The sequence below is a fragment of the Ciconia boyciana genome, chromosome 3 (assembly GCF_034638445.1).
Source record: "Ciconia boyciana chromosome 3, ASM3463844v1, whole genome shotgun sequence".
NCBI classification, from domain to species: Eukaryota; Metazoa; Chordata; class Aves; order Ciconiiformes; family Ciconiidae; genus Ciconia; species Ciconia boyciana.
This window is the reverse complement of record NC_132936.1, coordinates 84,263,284-84,288,528: the sequence shown is the minus strand read 5'-3', so window position 1 is coordinate 84,288,528 and position 25,245 is coordinate 84,263,284. Positions and strand designations below refer to the sequence as shown.

Genomic DNA, 25,245 nt, shown 5'->3' with positions numbered 1-25,245 from the left:
AATCTGACTTTTAGCTTGATACTAATTTGAACCTCCCTTTTGTCATTTACAAACCTTTCTTCACTCCTTTTAGATGTTAACATCAACTGGTATAACTCATGATTTCCCAGCCTCCCCACTTGCAATTTTTCCCGAACTGCTTTGAGAACTGTCTTTCTGGCACTCACCACCTTGTCTCTCTGGGCTTCCTATAGAAAATTCAGAACAGTTCGCAGTTCTTCTTTTTAGCATGTCAGTGCCCAGCATGTTGTTAGTCTTTCTGAGTCTCTCTTCCTGTTAGGTCTGATCTTTAACTATCCATGACTAGTACTGCAGCTAGTAGAGCAGCTGGCTATCAGAAGAGAGAGAGAGACCTAACAGTGACAGCTGAGAAACCTAAATAGATGGGGGGGAAAAATTCATCAGCAGTTGAGAGAAGACAGGTGAAGTGCTCCTGGCGAGGGCCCGGCTCTGACTCAGCGTGGGCGGGGACAAGGGTGACGGCGGCACTTTAGAACGAGTAGAACACACTGGAACCGCCATTTCAGCGCAGCCTCCGAGGCGAGGAGCTCTGAGGCAGAGGACCGCGTCGGGGGACCGCTGCTGGATCGGCTAAACCGCGGCAAAACCGCGCAGGGAAGGGAGGAAAGAAAAAAAAAAGGCACGGAGAGAGGGGGCTACCGCAGCCACGCCCGGCCCCTGAGCAGGAAGGAGGGAGCTCCTGAGGCGGGCCCGGCTCTGACTCGGCGTGGGACGGGGACAGGAGTGACGGCAGCAGTCCCCTCCCCTCCCCTCCCCTCCCCGTACAAGAGCAGCCCCCAGGCAGCGCGAGCGCGCAGGAGTGGCAAGCAGGGCGTGGCGCGTCGGTGGCAGAGCTACAGGAGGAGGTAGAAAGGTTAAGGAGCATCAGGGAGGCTGAGAAAGAGATCGACTGGTGGTGCCATGCTCTGCCCCCCGAGACAGGAACAGGAGCAGCAACAGCCACCAGTAAGAACCCACCATCAAGGGGATCCTCTATCCCCTCCCCACCGGGCTGAAGGCAGCAGCTCAAAGGAGAGTGAATGGAGGCAAGTCCATGCTCGTGGCGGCAGGCGAACTCCCTCCCTGCCCACCTCGCCTCCCCAGGTGCCTCTGTACAACAGGTATGAGGCCCTGGAGGTGGAAGGCCAGTCAATGGAGGATGGGGATGACAGTCTGTCTACGCCAGAGGTGTCACCCAGGTCAGAAGAACGTACCTCTCGTATTACCACCAGCTCCACAAGGAAGAGAAGATGGATTATAGTTGTGGGTGACTCCCTTCTGAGGGGAACCGAGCGTCCGATATGCTGGACGGACCCTCCTCTTAGGGAAGTCTGCTGCCTCCCTGGGGCCTGGGTGAAGGATATCACGAGGGTACTCCCTAGCCTGGTACGGCCCTCAGCCTGTTACCCCCTACTGCTCTTCCATGTGGGGGGCGATGAAGCTGCAACACAAAGTCCTAGGGCAATCAAAAGAGACTTCAGGGCCTTGGGATGGCTAGTAAGGGACTCCGGAGCACAGGTTATTTTCTCCTCTCTCCTTCCAGTTGTGGGCAGTGACACTAGAAGGAACAGAGGCACCCAATCTATCAACTCACAGCTCCGTGGCTGGTGTCATCGCCACGGATTTGTTTTTTTTGACAACAGGATGGCCTACACAGCACCGGGTTTGCTGGTGTCTGATGGGATTCATCTTTCTCAAAGGGGAAAGAGAATCTTTGCTCAGGAGCTTGCAGGGCTCATCGACAGAGCTTTAAACTAGACTCGAAGGGGGAGGGGGATAATATCAGGCTTGCCCGAGGGAAGCTGAGGGACGACGTGCCACGGTTAGAGGGAACGGGTGCTAGTGAGGGCACTCAGCCTGTGTCTCTGAGATGTGCAGGGTACACTGGGGCACAGCTGAAGTCGAACAGAGTTGAGCTAGGGGATACTGAGGCAATAGGAGCCAAGAGGGAAATGCCAGTGAAACTCCTCAAAGCACACAAGGGCTGTTCTTCTATGAAGGAGACTCGGACAACAGCCCAGCTGAAATGCCTCTACACCAATGCACGCAGCATGGGCAACAAGCAGGAGGAGCTGGAAGCCATTGTACATCAGGAAAACCTTGATATGGTTGCCATCACGGAAACATGGTGGGGTGACGTGCGCAACTGGAACGCGGCGATGGATGGCTATAAACTCTTCAGGAGGGATAGGCAAGGCAGGAGAGGTGGTGGGGTAGCCCTATACGTTAGGGAGTGTCTGGATAGTTTAGAGCTCAATGATGGTGACAATAGGGTGGAGTGTCTATGGGTAAGAATCAGGGGGAAGGACAAGAAGGCAGATATTGTGGTGGGAGTCTGTTACAGACCACCCAACCAGGATGAGGAGACTGACGAAATATTCTATAAGCAGCTGAGACAAGCCTCACGATTGCTAGCCCTTGTTCTTGGGGGGGACTTAAACTTACCAGATGTCTGCTGGAAATACAATACAGCAGAGAGGAAACAGTCTAGGAGGTTCCTGGAGTGTGTGGCAGATAACTTCCTGACACAGCTGGTGAGTGAGCCAACTAGGGAAGGTGCCCGGCTGGACCTCTTGTTCACGAACAGAGAAGGACTTGTGAGCCACGTGATGGCTGGAGGCCGTCTTGGGCAGAGTGATCACGAAATGATAGAGTTTTTGATACATGGAGAAGCGGCGAGGCGGGTCAGCAAAACTGCCACCTTAGACTTCTGGAGGGCAGACTTTGGCCTGTTTAGGAGACTGGTCAACAGAGTCCCCTGGTAGGCAGCCCTAAAGGGCAAAGGAGTCCAGGAAGGCTGGACATTCTTTAAGGAGGAAGTCCTAAAGGCACAAGAGCAGGCTGTCCCCAGGTGCCGAAAGACGAGCTGGCAGGGAAGAAGACCAGCCTGGCTGAACAGAGAACTCTGGCTAGAACTCAGGAAAAAGAGGAGAGTCTATGACCTCTGGAAGAAGGGGCAGGCAACTCAGGAGGACTACAAAGGTGTAGCAAGGCTGTGCAGGGAGAAAATTAGAAGGACCAAAGCTGAGCTAGAGCTCAATCTGGCTGCTGCTGTAAAAGACAACAAAAAATACTTCTTCAAATACATTAGCAGCAAAAGGAGAGCTAAGGAGAATCTCCAGCCCCTAGTAGACAGGGGAGGGAACACAGTGACCAAGGATGAGGAAAAGGCTGAGGAACTTAATGCCTTCTTTGCCTCAGTCTTTAATAGTAGGGCCAATTGTTCTCTGGGTACCCAGCCCCCTGAGTTGGAAGATAGGGACGGGGACCAGAATGGAGCCCCCATAATCCAGGGGGAAATGGTTAGTGACCTGCTACACCACTTAGACACACACAAGTCTATGGGGCCTGATGAGATCCACCCAAGGGTACTGAAGGAACTGGCAGATGTGCTCACCAAGCCCCTTTCCATCATTTACCAGCAGTCCTGGCTAACTGGGGAGGTCCCAGCTGACTGGAGGTTAGCAAATGTGACACCCATCTACAAGAGGGGCCGGAAGGAGGACCCGGGGAACTACAGGCCTGTCAGCCTGACCACAGTACCAGGGAAGCTGACAGAGCAGATCATCTTGAGTGCCATCACACAGCACGTAGAGGATAACCAAGGGATCAAGCCCAGCCAGCATGGGTTCAGGAAAGGCAGGTCCTGCTTAACCAACCTGATCTCCTTCTATGACAAGGTGACCCGCCTAGTGGAAGAGGGAAAGGCTGTGGATGTTGTCTATCTAGACTTCAGTAAAGCCTTTGACACGGTTTCCCACAGCATTCTCCTGGAGAAACTGGCTGCTCATGGCTTGGACGGGTGTGCTCTTTGCTGGGTAAAGAACTGGCTGGATGGCCGGGCCCAAAGAGTGGTGGTGAATGGAGTTTACTCCAGTTGGCGGCTGGTCACAAGCGGTGTTCCCCAGGGCTCTGTGTTGGGGCCAGTTCTGTTTAATATCTTTATCAATGATCTGGACAAAGGGATCAAGTGTACCCTCAGTCAGTTTGCAGATGACACCAAGTTGTGCGGGAGTGTTGATCTGCTTGAGGGTAGGAAGGCTCCACAGAGGGACCTGGACAGGCTGGATTGATGGGCTGAGGCCAATTGTATGAGGTTTAACAAGGCTAAGCGCAAGGTCCTGCACTCGGGCCACAACCACCCCATGCAATGCTACAGGCTTGGGGAAGAGTGGCTGGAAAGCTGCCCAGCAGAGAAGGACCTGGGAGTGCTGGTTGACAGCCGCCTGAATATGAGCCAGCAGTGTGCCCAGGTGGCCAAGAAAGCCAATGGCATCCTGGCTTGTATCAGAAATAGTGTGGCCAGCAGGACTAGGGAAGTGATCGTGCCCCTGTACTCGGCACTGGTGAGGCCGCACCTCAAATACTGTGTTCAGTTTTGGGCCCCTCACTACAGGAGAGACATTGAGGGGCTGGAGCTTGTCCAGAGAAGGGCAACGAAGCTGGTGAAGGGTCTAGAGCACAAGTGATATGAGGAGCGGCTGAGGGAACTGGGGTTGTTTAGCCTGGAGAAAAGGAGGCTGAGGGGAGACCTTATCGCTCTCTACAACTGCCTGAAAGGAGGTTTGGTCTCTTCTCCCAGGTACAAGTGATAGGACGAGAGGAAATGGCCTCAAGTTGCGCCAGGGGAGGTTTAGACTGGATATTAGGAAATTTTACTTCACTGAAAGGGTTGTCAAGCATTGGAAGAGGCTGCCCAGGGAAGTGGTTGAGTCACCATCCCTGCAAGTATTTAAAAGATGTTTGAATGCGGTGCTTAGGGACATGGTATAGTGGCGGTCTTGGTAGTGTTAGGTTTATGGTTGGACTCGATGATCTTAAAGGTCTTTTCCAACCTATACAATTCTGTGATTCTGTTAATGAGATAGAGATAGCAGAAATGAAGAAGTTGAGGACATGGGGTGAAAGAATGACCTACAAGTTAGGGATCAAATATGGTGCCAAATTAGGCAACAAAGTCCCTCTCAGAGAAGAATGACATGCAGGTAGTCACAGATCCCAGGCTGCATCTTAGAGAAACTCCACTAACAAGAAAATGAAGACCAAGGCAGTAAGATGAATCTAAGATGCAAACCCTTATATTTGAGCATCTAACTCTCACTGAAGTTAATTGAACTTAGACTTACCAAAACTTTTGGGGATCTCAGTCTTCTGCCCAACCACGCAGAACTTGAAAAGTAGTCTAGGTAATAGAAGCTTATCTACTTCTAGCTTTCCAGGCTGCTGCTGGCTGGTACTTATTATCTGAAACACTGATAAACTGGTGTGTTTGATCTAAGAATAAAAAAGACAAATATTTGCCAATTTCCTCTCCTTGCCAAAGTCTACACCAGGAAGGTCATTAGATAGCTACCCAAGACACACTGCAGTGCAATTCAATTAGGAAGACTGATTCTTATGTGCCTGCAGTTGTATATGACAATCTGCTAACATATCAACAGAGGACTTGCAACTGTACGTCACATCAATGAAGTGACTCGTCTTTTAGGAAGGAAAAAGGAAAGTTGTATAGAGTATTTTGTCCTGATGTTCATGGGAGTCTTTGTCCAAACTTTTGCATCATTTTCATCACAGAACCCTCCCTTGCTCTTCACTTCCCATGCGAAGTAGATAAATCTAGCACTCAAGCAAAAATGGCAGTGCTTGGAGAACAGAAAGCGACAGTACAACTTCCCACGACTCACCTCCCAGTAGCTAAGATTAATTTCTTTCCTCTCCCCCCATTCCACTTGTTCAAATCATAATCACTTGCAAATAAAGTGTGGTTATTAGTGTCTCCTTAAAGATGACAGTCCCTTAGGTGAGGATTATCTAGAACACGAAGACTGGTGTTCTATATAAGAGACTATAAGTCTCTTATAGTCTACAAGTCTTATATAGACTTGTGTGTGCCAAAATTTTTCCTTTTTCCAAAAACCTGACACAGAGTTAAATTCCATCACAAAAAATTTGGTAACTGCAGTTTCTTGTCACATGCCACATTTGGGATCCAGGACATCTGAATTATTATTTTTTTCAGCTAGGTATTTGAAAATTTAATGCTGTTTCCCCCAAACTCTACAACTGATAGGTGTCTTTATTGATCTTCTTCAGGCTACTTATTTTAAGCTGGATTCTACAAGCTCGTGCTGCTTCAGTAAAGTAGTACTTTACTCCACTGAAATCAACAGAGAAAGAATTTAAATAAAATGAATGATGTACTTGTTTTGAAGAGGGTTTTATGCTTAAGGAAATGGTGCTTATTGCAAACAAGATATCAAAGACTTAATTTCACAACATGGTGCTATAATGTTTAATCGCTCACTCAGAAATATTACCAGGAGAAATATATTTTTCTCAAATAAATAAAACATCCATCAAAACACTAATTTATACCAGTTTTAATTTGCATTAAACAAACTGCAAAGAAACCCTGTCACAAGGATTCTTCCTTATAGACAGACCGTTGTGTCAAACTTAATTGCTCAGCACACATGAATTACTTTGGATTATATTACATTCTGGAAAAAAGACAAGATCAGATTGATGACAAAAAATTAAAACACAGATCAATGATTATGTTGGAAAGGACAAAATGATTAAGAGAACTGAAGCATTTTGACACTGAATGGAATTATTTCTGTTTGCACAGAAAAATTTGGTTTATTCACACATAAATTGACTTACAATGTATATATAATAGGAATGATGAAATCTTCTAGATCGCTATAATTAGCATAGACAAACAAAAATGATATTTTATGTTGTGAAGAATAGTAAATTAGTATTTTCAAAAAAATTTTACATTCACAGTAAGTAGAAACCAGCTATTTGGGGCAATACAAATAATTAACATCCTAAAAGTGAATATATACAAACAAATAATTTCAGTCGCACAGCTGCTGCACAGCTTAAGTTACTCATATATAATTTTGCAGGCTTGAAACTTGTGTATCAAATAGTTGCAGAGACATTTCCTTGGAACTCAGTAGCTCCAAGGAAATATAGCTCCCTCATTATTTAACCGAATCAAAAAACACTGAAGACCTATCTTTCAAATATAAAGCAGATGCATGACCTTGTACTTACACCCATGGGTATTTTCAGTTATTATTTTGGTTACTGGATAAGGTCCTTAATATTTTAATGGTGTAATAGCATAATAAAAATTATCAGAGAGATGAAGAGTAGAACAGAATATAATAGTTTCAGTTGGAAGGGACCTACAATGATCATCTAGTCCAACTGCCTGACCATTTTGGGGCAGACCAAAATTTAAAGCATATTATGAAGGGCATTCTCCAAATGCCTTTTCAACACTGACAGGCATGGGGCATTACCTTATAGTAACTACTATAAGGTTTAAACTTCATTCATTAGTTAGTCCCAAAAGCTTATAAATGCAAAATTATTTGAGAAATATTATTTAAAGTAGACAGTGGTTGAGAATTGCTCTAATTCTAACTAAAAAAAGAGATCTAATTAAACTATCCTTATGAAATGACAGAATAATTCAGCTTATTAGAAATAAATCAACAGCAACAAAAAAGCAAGAAAGATCAGGACTTGCAAGGTTCATTATTGTCAGAGAAATTCTCCAGCTTCAACACTGAGCTCAGATTTATACGATCAATTTTCTTTTAGTAAAATTAGCTGCTGTTGCACAAAGCTGATTACAGCGCAACTGGTTTAACTTTGTACTAGCTGAGAGCTATACATCTCAAGTGAAAGAAGCCTTTCTGCAATGTGATGATGTTTTTGTACCTTCCAATTATTCTTCAGTGCACAGTAATTCAGCTAGAGCGGTTAATATCCAAGGTATTAACTAATATTAAATCTCTTGATCTAGATCTCTCTTATTCCTCTGGTACAATTCCTACAGCTGGGCATGCAACTTTGGCTAAGGTTCTACAATCCTCCCTCCAAAAGAGTGGTTCGAGATCCAAATTGTCTCAACATTTGAGATTGTTTTACCTATTCCTGTTTCGAACTGCTCCAGATAGAAAGGCAGTTTCATTGGTCTCATGCTGTCCTCACCTAGCACAAACAAGAAGAATCATTTTCTTATAAATAACTGGAGGATCACAAATACCTACTGTCTAATTGCCTTCTGCATGGAAACAAAGTGAAGAAAACAAAGGAATTCACTAGACATTTACAAAGGGAATGCTCTTAGCTGGAAGTGTATTTACTATACATGTTTACATCAACAGATAGCTACAACAGGAATACTCTCAGCTGGAAGCTGGGACCAGATCCAGCCACTCTGCACTTCCATTTGAAAAGTGCAGAGTGCATTAGAATAGGAAAAGAGACTCTGGCCTTGTGATAGCATGTTGTGTTTGTAAAAATACTTTGGCTAGTTTACTCCTGGGACTCTCCAGAGGTTTATGAGTGTCCAAGCCTGCCAAACTGCACAGCTTTCACAGACCCATTACAACCATAGTTAGACCAGAATCCTCACTTTCCTTCAGGGCCGCAGTATTCCTTCACACTATTACTTGCTGGTTTTAGTCAGGCAAAATACCTCTTAGCTTCTATCGGAGTTTTACCAATGTGAAGACTGAATGATTTTGGTCTTTGAAAATAAAGAGATAAGAGGTTAATGCACTAACCCAATCAACCAGCTTCATTAGATGGATTTTAAACTTTACCTAGGAGTTTCTCCAAGCTGCATCCTGTGTATTACTCATATGCTTTTGTGGTGGAATAGTTTAAACTAAACAATAACCAAAAAAACTAAGCTGCACATACAACATTTTGTTATCTTTAGCATTTCAAATTTCTCCAGGAACAATGTAATTATCCCACTGCATGCTGTCCTTTGTCTACATTTGCAGAGAGGCCTGGTTTTATATGCTCTTACTCCTCAGCTGACTGAGTTAGGGCTATCAAAGCCTAACTGGCTTCCAAGTTATAGTTTATACAAAGATGAACTAGAATGCCATTCTGGTTTGTTTTAAAGGCTCCTGCCTCAGACCCATTCACTGTCCCCCACACTAGCATAGCAGAATTCTTTGTCCTCATCTGAAGTGGAAAGACATGAACAATGATTTATCATTTAGCATAAACAAAGGGCTTAGGGAAATAGGAATTTTCTACTGGTAACAGACCTGTTTACGGACCTTCTCCTCCTGTCCCAGGGCCTCTATAGCATGCCCTGTTAGAGGTCTCAATTCTTACCTCCTAACCTAAAACTACAAATGACTGTATATATGTTCTTTATCCTTTCAGCACTTAGGCTCTGGGCAGTCAGCTTTCTAGGCAATGGGAAGAAAGAGTAGTCTCTTCTTCTCAGTTCCTGTAGATGCTTTCTACCCATGTTGGGACAAGCTATTAAGTACTAATTAGATACCAAGTTCAAGATGATCAAGATGAAAGAAAATTAAACCTGCACATCTATTAAAAGAAATAATTGTTCTATAATTTAAACAGAGCTCCTCAATAGTGCTCAGGAACATATAATAAAGACCATGTATGGGTAGGTGTAATTGGATGCAGTTGCCTTAGGAACAGATGTTCAGCATATAAAGCAGGAAGCCTGCTTAAAAGGCAAACTCACAGACTTAAGCGTGGTGGGTGAAACGTGGCTTGACTGAAATGACTGACAAAAGTGCCATGGACTTGGTTGGAGTCAGGGATTCATCCCAACAGCTTTTCTAATTCTCTCATATTTGCAATATTAGTACGAGTGCAGAACTGAATAATATATTACTTTGAGCCAGAAGTGCTCTACTGGAGGCACATTTTCCTGTTTCCTTTGTGCAACAATTTCATCAAGAAATGAAAAGTACCTAGGGAGTCATAAGAGAGTCTAGGTTTACACTCTGGAGGTTCTGATATCATTCCCACTTCCAATGTATTTTTATTATGTAGAAAAGAGATATTGTGCTTTTAAAGAAGTGTTATTGTAGGATGTAAAAGAATTTGACATGCAGAAAGAAAACACCGTCTGGTATATGACTGTCATTTTAAAGTAATATTAATAGCAAAGATTCCTGTAAAGATGCCATGCAAAAATATTTTCATTTTCTGAGTTTTTCAGGAATAAATACAGAATGCCTAATACTGTTTGCCAGAATTATTTCCAGTGAGATTCAACTTGTACTATGCACATACCAGCAACACAAGGTCCAAAGTATTGCTCCCAGTACAAGATTCAAGACCTGTTTCTTGTCCATTCATTTCTCTACAAAGAATATACTCGTTCATGCTTCTATGATTTACTGCCCATTTTTGTTTCCATCTGGAGAAATACTATAGAACACAAAACTAATTCTCACCCTGTATGAAGTCACAACGCACATAGAGCTCTCTACCTGTTGACTATTTGCAAAAGACAAAGAATTTCCTACAGATATTGAACTACACATTACTAAGGTGTAAAGTTTGAAATAGCAAAGGATACTATATTTTCTTTCTGTCTTTGATTTTAAAAAAAGCAGCAAATAAATATGTTGTTTATTAAAGAAGTTGTCTATTAAATAATACTTCCCAAAGACTGGGAAGTAATTTTATGAGCAGGAACCGGAGGTTAAATTCTATGCTACACCCTCTAAGAGGATCTTACAAGCCAACTGTGGGAATGTAGTGATTTAAGATGTCTTTGTGCACTACTCATACATTCCTCCCAGGATAACCTGGCAAGCTGGAGAAACCATCCAGGAGTCAGATAGACTCCTGAAATCCCTGAAGTCGTGCATAGAGTAGCTCTATTCCTCCATGTGAATCTAGTTTTCACTCCAACTCACATATCTTCCCAGACTGAAGAAGAGAATCTTTTGAAAAAGGACTTTACTCCATATATACTGGGAGAAAGTTCATGTGGCTGGATGCAGGAATCCCACGATATACATACTATACGAATTAAATGTGGGCTTATGTTCATTTTCATGTCAGACCTACTTGCCATTCCCATGACTACAGAGACAGCTTCAATTGTTTTTGAACTCCTGGTGCACCATAATTCACTTTGGGCATAATGGCTGACTTGCGTGAAACCTGGGCTCCCAAATTCAGGCCCACAGCATACACTTGTAATGTATGTAAGAATGAGCTGAAACATAAGTCCCGAACAACAGAGGCTCCTCCTAGTCACAACACGTGACGCAGAAGTATCAGGAAGTCAAATCTGTAGGGAAAAAAAGCCTTTTCTCCACTTTTTTCACTCCTCTTCCTCAATTTGAAAGTGATCCAAACTCCTAACTTTGATTACAGACATTTTCCATGGCTCTACTGATTTTTAGGGTTTTTTTTCTTGCCTGCCTTTTTCTACTTCCACATTATTTTGTAATTTCTTCTCTTTAACTAACCTCTGAAAATCAAACCTAAACATATTTATTTGCATTATAAATGTCTTGTTTCTGAAAGGAAGAAAGATCCACAACTGAGACGTTACCAGGCCAGTGGGACACTGTAAAACTAAATGCTACGCAGCAAAAAATAATTTCAGCACAAGTACAAGGAACAATGTTTTGTTATTAATTACTGTTCCATGGAAAGTGCTACCTGAAAACATAAGCAGTAGCTAGTGTCTAAGCTGAAAACTTAAACATGATTACCATAAGACTATTACCATGTTAGTTTGCTCAAACAAATACTAGTATAAATGGATGCATATTTTATCAAATCAGTCTCAAAGCTTTCAAAAGACATTGCATGAAGGGAGCAGGAGAACCAACAGAATTATAAAGCCATGAAAATGTATTTCCTGTTTCATGGTGCAAACACTGGATGGTTGACCTTAATCCTGGCACTGAGTATTTCAGCTAGGGCAAAAACTTGCAAGCAGATAATCCTTACTGAACACTCAATAAACCACACTGTCTGGATACAAGTTACTGTTTGAAAAAGGAGAGCCAACTCCAGGCTTTCAGAACATGATTGTGAAGACACCATCATCATCATCATCATCCTCCTCACACAAGCGCGACATCTCTGAAGGGGCAGGTCCTCAGTTCACTTCCCACCTGAGCACGAGCCTGTGCTCTGCTCACCCAACTGCATGGATCTGGCAAAGCCAAAGCGAGACACCTCAGATAAGTTAGAGCACCCAGACGGCCACAGGGCTCACAAACAGCACAACTGACAATGAGTATGAGAGTCAAATGGCTTGGCCTGCTCTAGCATACATGGACAGTGGACAGCAAGTTCAACTTTCATGCTACTTTGGTACCTTAGCTGATGTGAAGAAGAGATAGTGAGGAAAAATATCACATCTGTGCTATTTCCAATGTAAAAGTCAAGAAATAAAAGATAAAACCCTTTGGGTTATCACTATTGGATCAGCTGTACTAGTTGTTATTTATATTGCAGTGGGACTGGTAGGACTTTGCACCATGGTTCAAAACTGAAAATCTGGTTGCTCCCTTTAGACATTAAGACCCCTTTTCATGAACTATTGCACAGGGACCAGTTATAGCAAAGCAAAAAGAATATTTAAATGCAAGATCAAGGCCTTATTAGGAAGCATGCACCTGTTTCACTAGCAGCCAGTTACATTCCCTTATCCTGGAGGAGCTCAGAGATCTAAATTCCATTGCCTTGTACAACTGGCTTGCTGAGTTAATATTTCCTGTTGGCTATGTGAGGTCATCCTTATTTTTCTCAATGTTAGGGGACCTAAATTCCTACACTACTGGAATAGCATTCCAGCTCTCAGAAAAAGCCTGATTCTTACATTGGCCAGATATACTCATGGAAACAAAGTGACAGGAAGCAAAATAAGGCAGCTTTGGTACAAAAATAAACTTCATGAGATCCTCAAGTTCAAGAGAAAATAGAGGTGTCTGAAACCACTTAAATGACCTTTTTTATAAGGGGAGCTGACCAAGTGCAGGCACAAGCTTGCCAAAGTTTAAAGAAAATTAAATGAGGGAATACTACACCCCTACATCCCTCCTATCTATGACATGTTTCATGGAGTGGTTCATAAAGCAAATAGTTCTCTATGGCCTTATATGCAATCACAGCATCTTTTTTCTTACACGGATATGCTGGGAATAAAATAACATGTGCCAAGTGAAGATAATCAGAGAATCAAACATGCTCAGGGAAGCATGTTCTACAAGATATATTGCATAAAGGCTAGCTACTCCCTAGGTAGGAACCACGATCTGCTGATAAATTTCTCCAAGCATAAATGCTCATTGTATTACTGTTCTCAGAGTAGTCATCATTCACTAGCAATAGTGGAAAGTCTCTGGCTTCAGCTTCCAAAACAAAGAGAGGGCCAGAACTACACCCTCAGATGCTCCAGAGGAGGGCACTTTGCCAAAGGGGTAAAGTTGCCTTTATGTAACTTTTCCATCCCTCTCTTTATCCTGAGCATTATTTGACCTCAACTAAAAGGCAGCAATTATCAGCAGCTTCTGATTTATACCAGGAATAGGAAACACAAACACCTCATTACATTAAAGAGAGATTAGGGCACAAAAAATCCCCTTGAAGACAGCCCTGATGTGAGCCAGAATCTGGTAAAATTAGCTATAAGGCTAATGAGGATCGCTGGCAATGCACTAAGCAATTTCAAGAGGCACAAACGTCTGGGACCAAGAGTCTTTGTCCTTTTGTGGCTTTGTGTTTCAGTTACACTCCAGTTACAGAACAGTATCTCATACTACAGTAGACCAGCACAGACTTTGCAGCCTGATTCCAATGCCATTATCTTATGCAATTAATTGCTTTTATTAAACAAATAATTGATTTAAGTTGCAAGTAGACACCACACAGTACACCCCAGAACTATTACAGAAATTTTCCCTGATGAAGGAAGAGCCTCCCATAAAGACAGTTCCAAAAATAAACATTTGTTCATAATACTTGATAGTCTCCAAATTCTTTTCTAACAAATTAGCTTGCTCCCTCATTATTCCATGGCAATACAGTGTCGTTTGTGTTTTTAGCAACAATCCATTATTATGGATTCAACACATTGATTAGTGAACATGTTTACATTTCTATTTTAAAAAAATACAGTTCACCAGTAAAAGGAGTCTCAAATGCCAGATAACACTCTTCAAAACTGCTAACATGGGCCCTAACTTTGCAAAGACATACAACCACCTTTAGTAGTAGGTTTTCACGATCAGTGGTATATTCTACTGGAATAACAACATTCAATGATAACATTTGTTAAGGGTATAAAATGAATGCTGGAAGCCAACAGGCCCCTAATTGCTGTCCCATGGACTGCTTTGCATAAATGCCATACTGCAGATGACATGTAATTAAAGCTGCACTGAAAAAAAAAGTTTAAAGCAACCAATTAGTTTGTTTAACCAACAAAGATACAAAATATAAAGCATTTATCCAGCTGCCTAGTTAAAAGTGATGGTTAATTAACACTACACAATTAAAATTATTTAGTAAACAAGTTACTAAATGTTCACTAAACATTTACCATTTACTAAATATTTACTAAACAATTCAAAGTGTTTAGTAAACCAGTTTAAATCACAATTTGCTTGGCTTGCCAGCAAGCAATTTAAAACTTAAATTCTGTGATTAATGAAGCTCTATATTGAACACGAACCAGTCTTCTGCTTAGCATTGGCCAAAAAATACTTTTCTTACCACCTGAAAAAAGCCAAAGGACCCACACGTCTCTTCTCCATTGGAATTGTCTTGAAAAAGAAACTTCTGAAAGGCTGGCTATATTTCAATCTCCCTTTTTCTTTAAATATTCATGTGGTATCTTTGCAGCTGCTCAGTATTCATCACCCGTACTTCTGTGCCCTGTCTCACGTGGCCAGATTGTGCTATTCTATATTCATTCTCAGTTGCGAGACCACCCAAAGACTTAAAGCCCACAGGGGCCAATGGGTTCCCGTCCCAAAGAGAAACATCTCCTGTAATATTCTGGGACATCCACTGCAGGCTTATGATTAGGTCTCCGAAATACTTTAAGAGACTGTCTCTGGGGACATTTATTCTCAGTTACAATGAGTATGATACATACGGGGAAATGGCTTTAGGAGTTTTTGTGTGAGCTGTCATGTGGATATAAATCAGTAATATCCCTGGTTTGTGTATAACCACAGGTAGGTTTAGCTTGCAGCAGACAACCAGAGCTGACATTTGAAACAACAATGCTACAGTACTTTTAATTCTGCAATGCAATTCATTACCATTGCTTTATTTCACCTGTCGGAGTTACCATGTTTTCTTAGCTTTTCTTGCTACCAAAACAATTAATTATGTTAGGATTGCCAGTGAAGAGCATTAGAAAAATTAATCAGGCCTCAGACACCATGAGCCTGGCTTAAAAAAAAAAAAAAAAAAAAAGATAAAGCACATATTTTTACTTGTCTTCTAAGTTTGGGGTGGGGGCGGGAGCGGGGGCGGGGGGAAGGGGGTGTTGACCTATAGATTGAGACCCTGGGGCAGCTATCCAAGTTTCTCCCCCAGAGCAAGAAATCTAGAGGTTACTCCATGTTTTCACCTGAAAAGAGAGATTCTCACATAATCATTTGACCTCAGGAACAGCAACATGAATGATACCACCAATTTTTGCATTACTTATAGGAGCATTACATTCAGTATATACATATTGGAAAGCAGGTAATCAGTTTTAAATGAATCAGTTACAGCTGGCCTGAAAATGGCTTTCCCCAGGGAGAACAATATTCTTCAGCTTCTGTCTTTGAACTTCTGGAGATTCCTGTACATCACCTCAAAAAGTAAGTTAAATTCTTGCTCAGATGCAAATACGCAAAAACAGTATTTGCACAAATTTCAAGCATTAATATTTTTATCCTGATTCATATCCCTGCTGGATTTGCTTTTAGCAAGTGCGAAAGTTACAGCATTCAATGGCACATGAAAAGCAGATTACAGGGAAGAACACTGGGGATCAGCTGGAAATGCTGGTCTTTAGCTGTATAACTGGTACTCCAATATTTATAAGGACACAATGCTCATACTTTTAATTAGCTAAAACCAACACTAAACTACTACCTTGAAAGGCTATCAGAGTTCAGTAAACAGGGCATTTTCATACTCAGACAATTATGCTTTCTGAGCAATGTTCAGCATATTTGTAAGCCAATGTGTTCCAATATGTTATTTATATTGGTGATAATACTTAAAATTCCATGTCCAGGTCAAGACCTACTGTGCTACATGCTGGATAAGTACTATATTGAAATTCTGGGCATTAAAACTGTATGGTTTATTTTGTTATTGTTGAAATAATTATGAAAAAACATTAAAAATAGGAAACTAATATTTAAAGTAGCAGGGAGGAGCAGAGCCAGAGAACTTCAGTTACTGGACACAATCTTTCCCTTTCACCTGAACAACAGCATGCCACTTAAAAGTCATCACTGGAACAACGTGGAATTATTCACAAGGCCAAAGTCACATAGAAATGTATGTTCACAAGCCATGAACTACAGACTGCAGTCAATTCCTACTGAATAGAACTGAGAAGAGTTAAAAGTACATACTATTCTCCTGATATTCTTTCTGCAGGTAGAGTAACATCTGTAAGCACACAAAGAAGGGAAGCGAATAGAAGTGGGAGGCCAGGTCATCTCTTGGGCATCTAAAAGGAGGGAGGGACCCATATTATCCTGATTTGTCCGTAACCAGTCTGTATTTAGGAAGACATGCTAAGGACATTTGAAAGTCCCTGCTTTAGAAGACCCTAATCTTAAACAAGGAGTAGAAATGGGTGGTCTGTAGGAAGAGGCATAGATTGCAAAACAGGGATAGCTGGCTCAAGCCCACATGAATGCATTTAAAATACTAATCACATAATGACAGACTGTGATATTGAATCACCACAAAATAGACCTAGTTAATGTAGAGAAAAATTAATGTTTGACAAAGGTGCTAGCTGTGCACATTTCAGGTGGAAACAAGTGCCCCGCCAGTTGCTACAGTAATTAAAATAGACAAGTCTTCCATACAGATCAGCAAGACAGTTCAAGAGTTCAGTGACACCTGTATTTCTCAAGTGCCAAAAAGCTCCTAGGGATTATACTTCTAAAAATATTTAGAAACCTAATTCCTACTGATAATGGTGCAAAATGGAAACTTAAAATATGGCTGCTCACCTCCAAACTTGTCTCTGCTATTAAACTGAAGTCACATGCTTTTAGAGGCAGAAATCATGGTAATTTACTTAACCTTCATGGAAGGGAACAGCACTGCTAGTACAGCCCTAACAATGGTTTGATCTCCATACAACAAAAAGGCTGTCACTGGGATCTATAAAATTTGAGGTGTTTTGGTTTTGTTTTTTTTTAAATCAAATTCTTTGATCCCTATGTGTTAATTAAAAATTTTTTAAAGTCAATTAACATACCTCTTGTTGATAACTAGGATTTCACAAATATTGAGCTCTGTTATTGAGGTAGGTGCGTCAGAGTATGATTCTACAAACTGACTGCATCTTACGTGTGTTTCTTCCCCTCTGCCTTTGCATTTGAGAAATCAAATCAGATGCTGCAAAATAGTCCCCATGGGACACATATGAGTATTTGATTTAGACTGGAGAGCAGTTATTCACATAATTAGTTACCCTGAAAATCAATAGTGAGAATTTCAGAAAAATAAGAACTGCCAGATTGGATCAGGACACACTCCTATCCTCTTTCTGAAGGTGGGCAGACCCTATGGAGGAAAGTGCAAGAAACCCTCAAGAAGCAGCCCCCTCCCAGCCTAAGAGGGGCTAATTTGAATTCTGAATAATGAAGTTGAATATTCTCTCCAATATTTTTCCCAACTTATTACAATTCTAGATCTTGTCACTGCTATCAATTACAAGCCCTTGAATTCTTGATCTCAAGAACAAATTACATGTTTTCTTAAAAATTATTTCTATCAGGTTTTAATTGATGGCTTTTCAGCTTCATTGACTGTCCACCTGTTTTTCTCTTATGACACAATAAGAAGAAAAACTCTTCTATCTGCTTGAGCAATATGTGCCAGTACTTTCCATGCTTTTGTTTCAACCTCTTTAAGGTAAACAGCTAAAACTCTCGAGACTTTTTATAGATAGTCTATACTCTTTCTCCTTACTCATCTCAGAGACTTCTGTAATCTTTTTTGAGAGGAGATAATGAATATTACACAGTATTTCACTAGGCTGTACCACTAAATTCTCTGAAGGCATGATAACACAGAAGTACATTACATTATTCCAGTTCCTAAAATCCGGTTTGCAAGAACAGTCAAACAGCAGAGGTCTTCCCTGAGCTGTGTACAGTCCCAAACTATTCCCTCTCACCAGCCGATGTAATGATGTGAAATTTTGCAGGTAATTTTAGCATTTTCAGGAAACATGAGGCTTCTGTTTGTGATAACTGAATGTCATTTGTTGACATTTGGGCTATTCACCTGGCTGGATCAGGTCTCCCTAGAGTAATGGCGAGTCCTTTGCCGTTCTGTCCAATCCGTATCAGTTTGTGTCTTCAGCAGATTTTCACTTCTTCCTCCCCTCTTTCCATCGACTTTATAAGTATATTAAATACTGGAGTTAGTACATAACCTTGAGGTATCCCAGTATGTTTTAAATGGTCAGGTTTTTACCCCAACAAAACTAGTCTCCAAGCAAGTTTTGGGGTCATGGCAACACTATCTCTGATTATCTCTGGTAGTTTCCCTCATGGAGTTTTGTTAAAAAAAATAGCAAAAGCTTTCTGAATGTCTCAAACAATTTTATACATTTATACATAAATATATATAAACAGCCTAAATGACATATCAGAGGAATACACTCCAGTGTAAAAAAAAAAAAAAACAGATCTGGCCCTACAGGTGATTTAGTTACAATAAAAAGAATGCTGCTGAGAGAGAGAGAGACCAAATCTAGATCAGACTAGATTACGGACTTATTTTCCAGAAAGCAGGTCCATCATTAATGCACTCCATAACTATACTCATAGTGCCAACAGCACCTGAATGTCTACAAGCATGCACAATAAGATGTCAAAAAGTACCCAGGGTGCAATTTGAACCTAGTAAAAATCATTTTTTCACAGTTCTTGGGCCAATTAAACCTTTTACCTGGAAAGTCACAGGGCAAGTCCATATTCCAAAACTGGGCGTAAGCCCAGCTTGAAGGAGTATTCAAAGAGGTTTCAAAGTAGCTGTTACAAAGTTGACTTCCCACTTTTGATGATCTACCCCATTTATATGCATTCAGTCAGCTATTCAGCTGATGCGGATCAACACAGCTCTGCTTCAGCCATGCCATATTATACCAGCTAGAGAGATGGGTCTTTTCTTCTGCATGTTCTTCTACATTCCTAGCACTCAGGTTTTAAATTGGCAATGACTTCACATAACCTATTATTTTTAGACATACATTTATGAAACTCAGACACTTTGTATATTTATCCCCCACCATTACAACTCAAGTATGTAATTTTGTTATTCAGAATGAGTTATGAGAGAAAATATATCTAGAATAGCAGACTTAGGCTTGCAATTAACTTTTTCAGACACAGTTATAAATTTCAACAAATAGGTTATAATTGAGGAGCCAGCATGTCCTTTATTATTTCAGAACGTTCAGCCATAGCAGCTCAGTGCGACTTCAGCTGGACTATTAGTCACTCTGTCAGACAGAAGCACTAACATCCAACTCAGTCTGGCATCAGCATATGATCTGATCCTGAAAACTGACCTGAATAAGCTTTACTCTCAAGAAAGGTCCCAATCCAGGCAATGGAATTGCTCTTAGAGAAATCCCATACTCCCTGTGAGTAAAGTAGCAAATACCAGATATTTCCGTCATAATCACAATCAAGAAAAATAAAAGGCTCTTACAGAAGAAGTCTTAGAATATTTATTAGTAAAGTCCTATTATCAGGCAATCAACAGTGGCTCTTCCTCACAGAAAAACTGAACTAGTACTGTCTACCACGCTTTCTTGTATCATTTTCTTCCATTATTAAGCACACTGCCAAACAGATAATCCATGAGTAAACATTTAAGAACGTTTACACTTAATACTTAGGAAAGTACAACATGAAAACAATCACTTTATCAGAGCCAGTCTTCCCAGCAAAGCAATGATTTCTGTTACAGCAGAATCCTTTTTACAACAGAAACCCCTGTGATGTTACAAACGACATTAAGACAACCAAAATATTTTTATGACTTCAGTTAATTGGTAAATTATTCTTAGAACTTGTTATTTCATGCAATTGCCATCGTGGTGATGAAAGATGGACAAGAAATTAGGCGTTACATGCAAAAATACTAGTCGATACATTACAACCACTCAAGGTATCAGTTCCTTTGTAAATCACCTCTGTGGAGGAATACAGCTATGTCTCTCTTCATATTGTTGACATTTAGAAGGACATTATAGGAAGTTTCATTTTCAAGTGCAGGCATATGGAAGAAACAGTTCCACTTTACATAGGAAAAGGCATAACATTCAGATCAAGTGCTGTGAAAATCTAACAGACTCCCAAAACAACGGAAAGGCACATGGATAACTGTTTGTGAAAACAGTATGTGCATGAATGTGCTGGGGCTTATACACAGCTGCCACAAACACGGTAATCAGCATCACAAAGTGTGTCTGCAACATTAAGACAAATATTTGACCTATTTTCTTAGCAGAATTTAGCTGTCGTGATTCTGAGCACTATGCTCCTATGAGCCAGCAACTGCCTAAGGACTAATGCAACACGGGCACAGAATTCTTTGCAGAGAGTGAGAGCACTTCCACGGGGCGAGTTTTTTCCACGGGTAAAGCGACCAGCCCCTCGAACCCACACTCATCAGCCGTCTCTGTGCCGTAGTGGCCCCCACGCAAAGCCCCGGCGCTCGTCCCCCTCCTCGCAGCCCCACGCCCGGCCGTGCCGGGGACTCACGTTTGTAGCTGGCGGCCCAGGGCTGGTAGCCGTAGTAGCCGGTGATGCGGAGGATCCGCTCCTCGATGGAGGTGAGCCCCACGGAAGCGCTGGTGAGGTCCTCCACGGAGCGGGACCACTTCAAGTCCTCTTTGATGGCCTCGTCCACCACCAGGTACTTCAGCTGCCGCAGCTGCGGGCTGATGTCGGACAGCCGCCGGGGGCTGACATCGGGGGAGCGCCGCATGCCGCTGGGGGCCGGGAGAGGGGCGTCAGCGGGGGGGCCGCGGCTGGCAGCGCCGCCGCCGCCCTCCGCCGGCCCGAGGCGAACTTGGCGGCGGGCGGCGGGACCTCCGCCGGCAGGTGAGCGGCCCCGGCGCCCGCGGCAGCCACGCCGCAAACTTTCCTCGCCGCCCTCCGCCGGACCGACCCCCGGGGGCGGGCGGCGCCGGCGGCTGAGGTGAGGTGAGGTGAGGTGGGGTGGGGTGGGGTGGGGTGGGGTGTCCCCGTCCCTCCCAGCCCTCCCGCCCGGCCCGGCCCGGCCCCGCAGCAGTACTTACAGGGTGGCGGCTTTGCCCCGCGCGGAGCCGTTGGGGAACTCCCGGATCCCCATGGGGAGCAGCAGCGATGGCTGGGGGGCGCCCAGACTTCACGGCGGGGCGAGCCGGCGGCGCTCACCGGCCGGGTGAGAGGCGGGAAGGAAGGAGGGGAGGGAGCGGCGAGGCGGCGGCCCCCGCCGCAGAGGGTCCCCGGGCTGGCGCTGGCCGCCGGCGGGAGAGGCAGGCAGGCGGGCGGGCCACCACTGCCGCCTGCGAGGCGCTGCCGCCTGCGGAGCGCCGGCGGCGGGGGCCGGGCCGGGCAGGGCAGGGCAGGGCGCGCTCCGCGCCCCCCACCCCGCGCGTTGCCGCCAGCTGCCAGCAGGGGGAGCCCCGCGGCCCCGCCGCCGCCAACGGCCCGTGCCGCTCGCCCCCTGGCGGCCGGCCCTGAGGCGGGGCGGGGCGGAGGGGGGCCGCGCCTCCCCCGGGCAGGCCCACCCGCTCCCTCTCAGCCGAGGAGCGAAGCGAGGGGCCGCCGGGGCGCGCTGGGTGCCCGGTCCCGTGCTCTTCTCGCACCGCCGGTGCGGGTCCCGGGCCCCCGGCCGGGTGCTCGGGGCGCGGCCCCGACGCTGACGGAGCCGAGCCGTGGGGCGCTGGGGTGCGACGCGGGGCCGGCCGGCTGCCTCCCGGAGGGAGGGCGGCTCAGGCTGGGGCCGCGTCGTTCGTCGCGTGTCTCCTCGTCCGGCGTCCGTTGGGACGGAGTGAAGGAGCAGCGGTGCGAGGGAGCCGGGGCACGGGCGGGCGGGCGGAGCGGGTTTGCGTGGGGCGGTTGCCGGCTGCCCCGGCAGAAAGGGCGCCCGCGCGTGAGGTGGTGGGCCGCAGCCCCGAGGCGGAGGGGCTTCACTCTTCACCGAGACCGAGGTAGGGCTAAGGCGGGGTGGGTGCGACCGCCCTAGCAGTGACGGTCCTGAAGGGCCCGTGGGCCCGATCTGACAGGAGCGCCCTTCCGCTTTCCCCGTCGTGCTGTTTAGCAGTACCATAGGCACCCAGCCTTTTATCAAGCAACGTGGTTTTTTTTTAAACACACGCCCTGACTTAAGTGGAAAACATACAGTTAAGCTTAAGTAAGTGTGTGAGCGTAGATGTGTACCTTATACAAACACTTTATTCACAAACAAAAAAAATTAAAATCCAGTAATAGATACTTAGACAAAATTTGATCGCCTACAAGTAGAGACAGTTGAAGTTAAAGAATTTTTTTGTGTGTATGTATGTGTCTCATAGGAAAAAAATGAAGTCCAAGGAGAAAAAATTGTTCCCTTTCACCACTGCACAAGCTCAGTTTACCCCGAATACTAAAACACCATGGTATTGAATGTGGAAGCGAGCTGGCATCAGTTAAGTGCAACCTTTCACTGTCACTGAAGGTACCATTACAGGCTCACTGCACCGTTATCAGAAAGAGAAAGTAAAAAATCTCCAGCAGATTAAAGCCAAACTAATTATCTTCTTAAATAACATGTACTAAATAATGCACTCTATTTATTTTATTTCCTATGCCACCCTTATTTTGAGCCTGTGAAAGTGAAAATGTTTGTTGCTGTGGAGGTCAGTTCCAAAATCTAATACAGGTGAACAGCAGTGGTCCAGCCGTGCAAGCAGAGAGTAACTGTGCAGGTGTTTGACGCTGCCTACCTGCAAAGTGACAGAGCTCCTTGCAAGGTACGCAAACCAATGCAGAAGGACAATTTGGGTTAAGATGAGAGGATGAAAACAGAATGCTCACTGAATCTACAGATACTGATTACTGGCTTGATTTAAGTCTCTAGGGCATTCAGGGCAGGAGTAGTGATAACGGGCATGAATGGGATTAAAAATTTCAGTCAGGCCTCTGAAGTCCGGTATCGTTGCATATGCAGAGTCCATGTTCTCTCTAGCTTTAAGGGATGGACAAGGATAGGATTTCATCTGAGAATTGCCTGTAAAACTGCTTGTATCTAGTGTCAAATTCCTCCATTATTACAGGTACAAGATTCTCAAAGTATACTAAAAATAACATCATGCAGGTCCAGAAATGTAAGTCTGGGCTGGCTGTGCTTAGTACAGGACTAATTCACAATGGCATGAGAAAACAGTTAGTATAAAGTTCTAAGTCTCAGAGCAAGCAAAGTTTCCAACAACCAAGCAAGTGACATTGTTGACCAGCCAAGTAGACACATGCTGAGCACTCGCCTACCTCTCGGCATGGGCTGGTGCAGAGTAGCAGGGTCTTGGTCAGCCCTGCTAGAAATTTTGCCTCCATCACTGAAGGATTTAGCTGTCCATTTTCTGTAGCCCCAGAGAGGAGCCATGGAAGTCAGAGGCCCTGTTACACAAATCTCCACTTTAATATGCCAGAACCACCTCATTCCTCTGTCCAATAAATATTGGTTTTCTGCTGTTTTATTCTTTCCCAGCTGCTGTCATTTCAAGGTGTAAATTAAATGACAGATGGGTGTTAATACTTTCTCCTGTCATGCAGGCAAGTGACTCTGGACAGCTTAGGTGGCAGTGCTGACAAACTTGAAGTGAGCATGCATCTTATGAGAGAAAAAAGATGCATGGGAGTGAAAATTTTAAAGTTCACTGAAATGTTTAATAAAGATGACATTTCAATATTGTAGTAAGAGGCAACAACATAGCTAGCTCTTAGGATCTTTTCAAACTTTGCTGTAAGTGATGTTTCTTCTTAAGAAATAGCAGCTGCTGGAGACATGCAAGTAAAAATACTTGTGTATATTATTTTAATTAAGTTTAAGCATTGTAGCTAAAACTGAAGCATGACAATATGGCGTTGGACATTAGAAGATAAACTATGGGATCCCACATGATTTGGAATTTGTAGATTTATGGAGCTACTTAAGATTTTTAATATAAGGAGAGAAAAAGTATTGTAGTATACTAGCAATGCTACCAAGAGTAAGGAACAAGCTAAAAAAAAAATTTGCTAAACAGTATATACCTATATAAGGAATAGTGGGCAAAATGGAGCAGGATTTGACTCAGTTTAGGATGGAGCCACCTAGCATGGTACACAACACTGTACACAACACAACAAGCTGGAGCCACTATAAACAGCTTTTCTGAACCTTGTACTCATGCATTACTTTAATAAAACACCTACAAATCATCCAAGCACAGAATAGTTGGGAAACAGTGTATTTTTTAAAATGGCAGAGCCCTATAGCAAGGGAACAATTAGTACTTACTCTAGAATGTGGTGACTTATTCTGTCCTGTTAGATACACCTTTTTATTTTTTTCCAGACAACATGAAATTATATGCTTGACTGATAGTTGGCTCTTAAAAGGCACAGTCAGTAAAATATATTAGCATTATGTTGTCTACAATGTGATGCCATGTCAGAGGAAAATATAATTTAAACTGTATTTATTTTCACCTCCCATCAATACTAGCTTGCCAGAAGTTTCTCTGGGATGGAAGTTTACACTTGTCAAAAAACTACTCATTGCATGAGAAAGGTAACACCCCCCACCCCCACCCCCCCCCAAGATAAAAGTTTTACATTTAAAGGATACAGTGACAGTAGTAGGATAAGATAGCAAAGATATTTCATTCGGCAACAAAATAATCACAGCTACAGAAATTACAGCATAAAGTTAACATGTTCCCTCTTCTCCAGTTCATAAAAATCACCCATAGTAACTCAGTCTTTGGAAGACAACCCAACTCTCTCCTTAAGCAAGTACTCTTCTAACTGAATCTTCTGTAGCTGATGTATGTTCCTGCTTCTTAGTATTTTTATGCTTAGCACTGAAGGTATATACCCAAGCCATTAATCAGATGTTCCTGCCCCAAGGGGTTTGGGGTGTTAGACAGAAATACAATATACCTGATAAAAGTCCTATATAATA

The 25,245-nt window shown here is 43.4% G+C and overlaps 1 protein-coding gene across 1 annotated transcript in view; it reads right to left on the bottom strand.

The window, feature by feature from the left end:
* SLC35F3 (solute carrier family 35 member F3) overlaps positions 1-21,425 on the bottom strand; it is a 190,537-nt gene extending 169,112 nt beyond the window's left edge. Inside the window, exons 1-2 of the mRNA XM_072857986.1 lie at positions 21,356-21,425; positions 20,817-21,046 (exon numbers count right to left, since the gene is read on the bottom strand). Coding sequence (XP_072714087.1) covers positions 20,817-21,046; positions 21,356-21,408 — 283 coding nt within the window. The 5' untranslated portion in view covers positions 21,409-21,425. The remainder of the gene's footprint in view (positions 1-20,816; positions 21,047-21,355) is intronic.
* Between the last annotated feature and the right edge of the window lie 3,820 nt (positions 21,426-25,245).